Source organism: Phytophthora parasitica (genome assembly GCF_000247585.1).
Source record: "Phytophthora parasitica INRA-310 unplaced genomic scaffold supercont2.43, whole genome shotgun sequence".
NCBI lineage: Eukaryota > Oomycota > Peronosporomycetes > Peronosporales > Peronosporaceae > Phytophthora > Phytophthora nicotianae.
Window position 1 is genome coordinate 200861 of NW_008649029.1, and position 1971 is coordinate 202831.

At 49.7% G+C, this 1971-nt stretch overlaps 1 protein-coding gene across 1 annotated transcript; it reads left to right on the forward strand.

Moving 5' to 3' along the window:
- Positions 1-29: 29 nt before the first annotated feature.
- PPTG_14456 (hypothetical protein) lies at positions 30-1211 on the forward strand (the record flags this gene model as incomplete). Its single annotated transcript, XM_008911770.1, has 4 exons — positions 30-109; positions 145-341; positions 570-588; positions 965-1211. 4 exons carry the CDS (start codon positions 30-32, stop codon positions 1209-1211), a joined length of 543 nt encoding a protein of 180 aa, XP_008910018.1.
- Between the last annotated feature and the right edge of the window lie 760 nt (positions 1212-1971).

Genomic DNA, 1971 nt, shown 5'->3' on the forward strand with positions numbered 1-1971 from the left:
AGGGAGGCTTTGTTGCGTTACTCTTGAGCATGAGTCCAGTTCGTGATGGTGGTATCGATGGAGATGATGACGATATTGCTGATACAGTGTTGGAGACGGTGGCAGTGATGTCAGTGTTGGTGGTGACAGTGGTGGTGGTGACAGTGGTGGTGGTGTTGGTATTGGTGGTGACAGTGACGGTGGCGATGATGTCGGTGTTGGTGGTGACAGTGGTGACGATGTCGGCGTTGATGATGGAGATCGTGGTGCCGACGACGCTGCCTTTGGCGACGAGCGTAGCGGCAGTTTTGACAATGATAGCGACCAGGACTTGTCTGATACCGATTATGAGCCTTTTACGGGTGACAGCGAGCAGCTCCTGATTGAGGCAGCTGAGAAACTGCTTCGCCAAGCTCTTAGAAACAGCGTCGAAATACTTGTACTTCATCGAAGGCGGGCACGTTATCGTCGGTTGCGGCTACTCACTCGTGTCGTCGCGTGCACACCCGCCATTGAGATGAGACAGCAAGAAAAGGAAACCCTTCACACACCTGTTCCAAGTGCTCGCTTCAACATTAACTCTTTATCAGACAACGAGTGTTTGGATAGGTTCGTTTTCGTAAGTTCGCCTTGGCATCTTACTCTGGAAATATCAAATACCGGCACTTTTTTCGACGTTGGAGGGATACCGGTTATCTGCCATTGAAGGTCTGTGTATTACACTCGAGCGTCTGAGTTATCCGTCACGCTGGTGGGAGCTGAGAAACAAGTTTGGCCGATCTGAAAGCAATTTGAGCTCCGTGTCCTATTACGTGTGTGAGTACATTACACGGCGTTGTGCTCCTCTACTAGACGGTGATTGGGACCGTATCAGCCTCCGTCTACAAGACTTTGCTTCCGCCATTCATGCAAAGGGAGGAGAGCTCTGTAATGTTTGGGGTTTTATCGATGATACCGTTTGACCAATCTGTCGTCCTGGGGACAGCTTGGAGCAGAGTGCGATGTATAGCGGGTACAAACGCATACACGCCGTGAAATACCAGGCAGTGACGACTCCAGATGGCATGATTGCCCACTTGTTTGGGCCTGCCGAAGGCCGTTCGCACGACTTGACTTTGTTGGAAGCTTCTGATCTTGAAGAGACCATCAAGAATGATCACCGTTTCGATGGTTATTTAATTTATGAAGACCCCGCGTACGGTCAAACAGACGTGTTTGCATCTCCTTTCTAAAGAACAGGTGCTGCACGTGAAGAAAGCGCTGTGAACGCTTCGATGAGCTCGGTTCGAATTGCTGTGGGATGGGGCTTTGGCCAAATTATTAGCGAGTGGGCAATGCTGGACTTCAAAAAGAAGATGAGTATTGGAAACGTTCCTGTCGGAATGCTTTACCAGGTTGCAACTATCTTGACAAATTGTGTGACGATTGCGAGGCACCAAAATGTCATTAGCAGCTACTTTGACGTGCCGCCACCCAATTTTCAGGAGTTTTTTGCGTGCACGGCTGACTAACTAGCGGACCATTAGTGCAAGGCACTTGAATTACAGTGGGAGCGAAAATTAACTATTTCAAAATCGATGAATTAATCGTCGGATAGTGGCCGCTGTGGTGACGCCCACGCTTAAAAAAAATCAAAAACTGCGCAACATGAAGTCGCGATAGGAGAGGTTGCAGCAAGCTACTGGCGGTTGGTTCGAGGTGTGTTGCTGCTCACCAAAAAATCAACGAGCATTTTGGTTTGGTTGGACAAGCCTTCGACAACTCGGGTAAGGTCCCGGTCTCTTGCTGCTTGAGCGCACCTCTCCCTTTCCATCCGTTCTTCCTCTTTGACCCATATCTCGCTGACACGAAGTCGCTTCCTGGTAATCGGCGGCTCCTCCTCCTCCTCCTCTTCCTCGATGTCTTCGTCAACACAAATACGCTCATCATCTTCTTCATGCTTGTGTTCTTCGACTTCTAATGCATAGCCCTCGCCTCCGCTGCTGTAGTCAC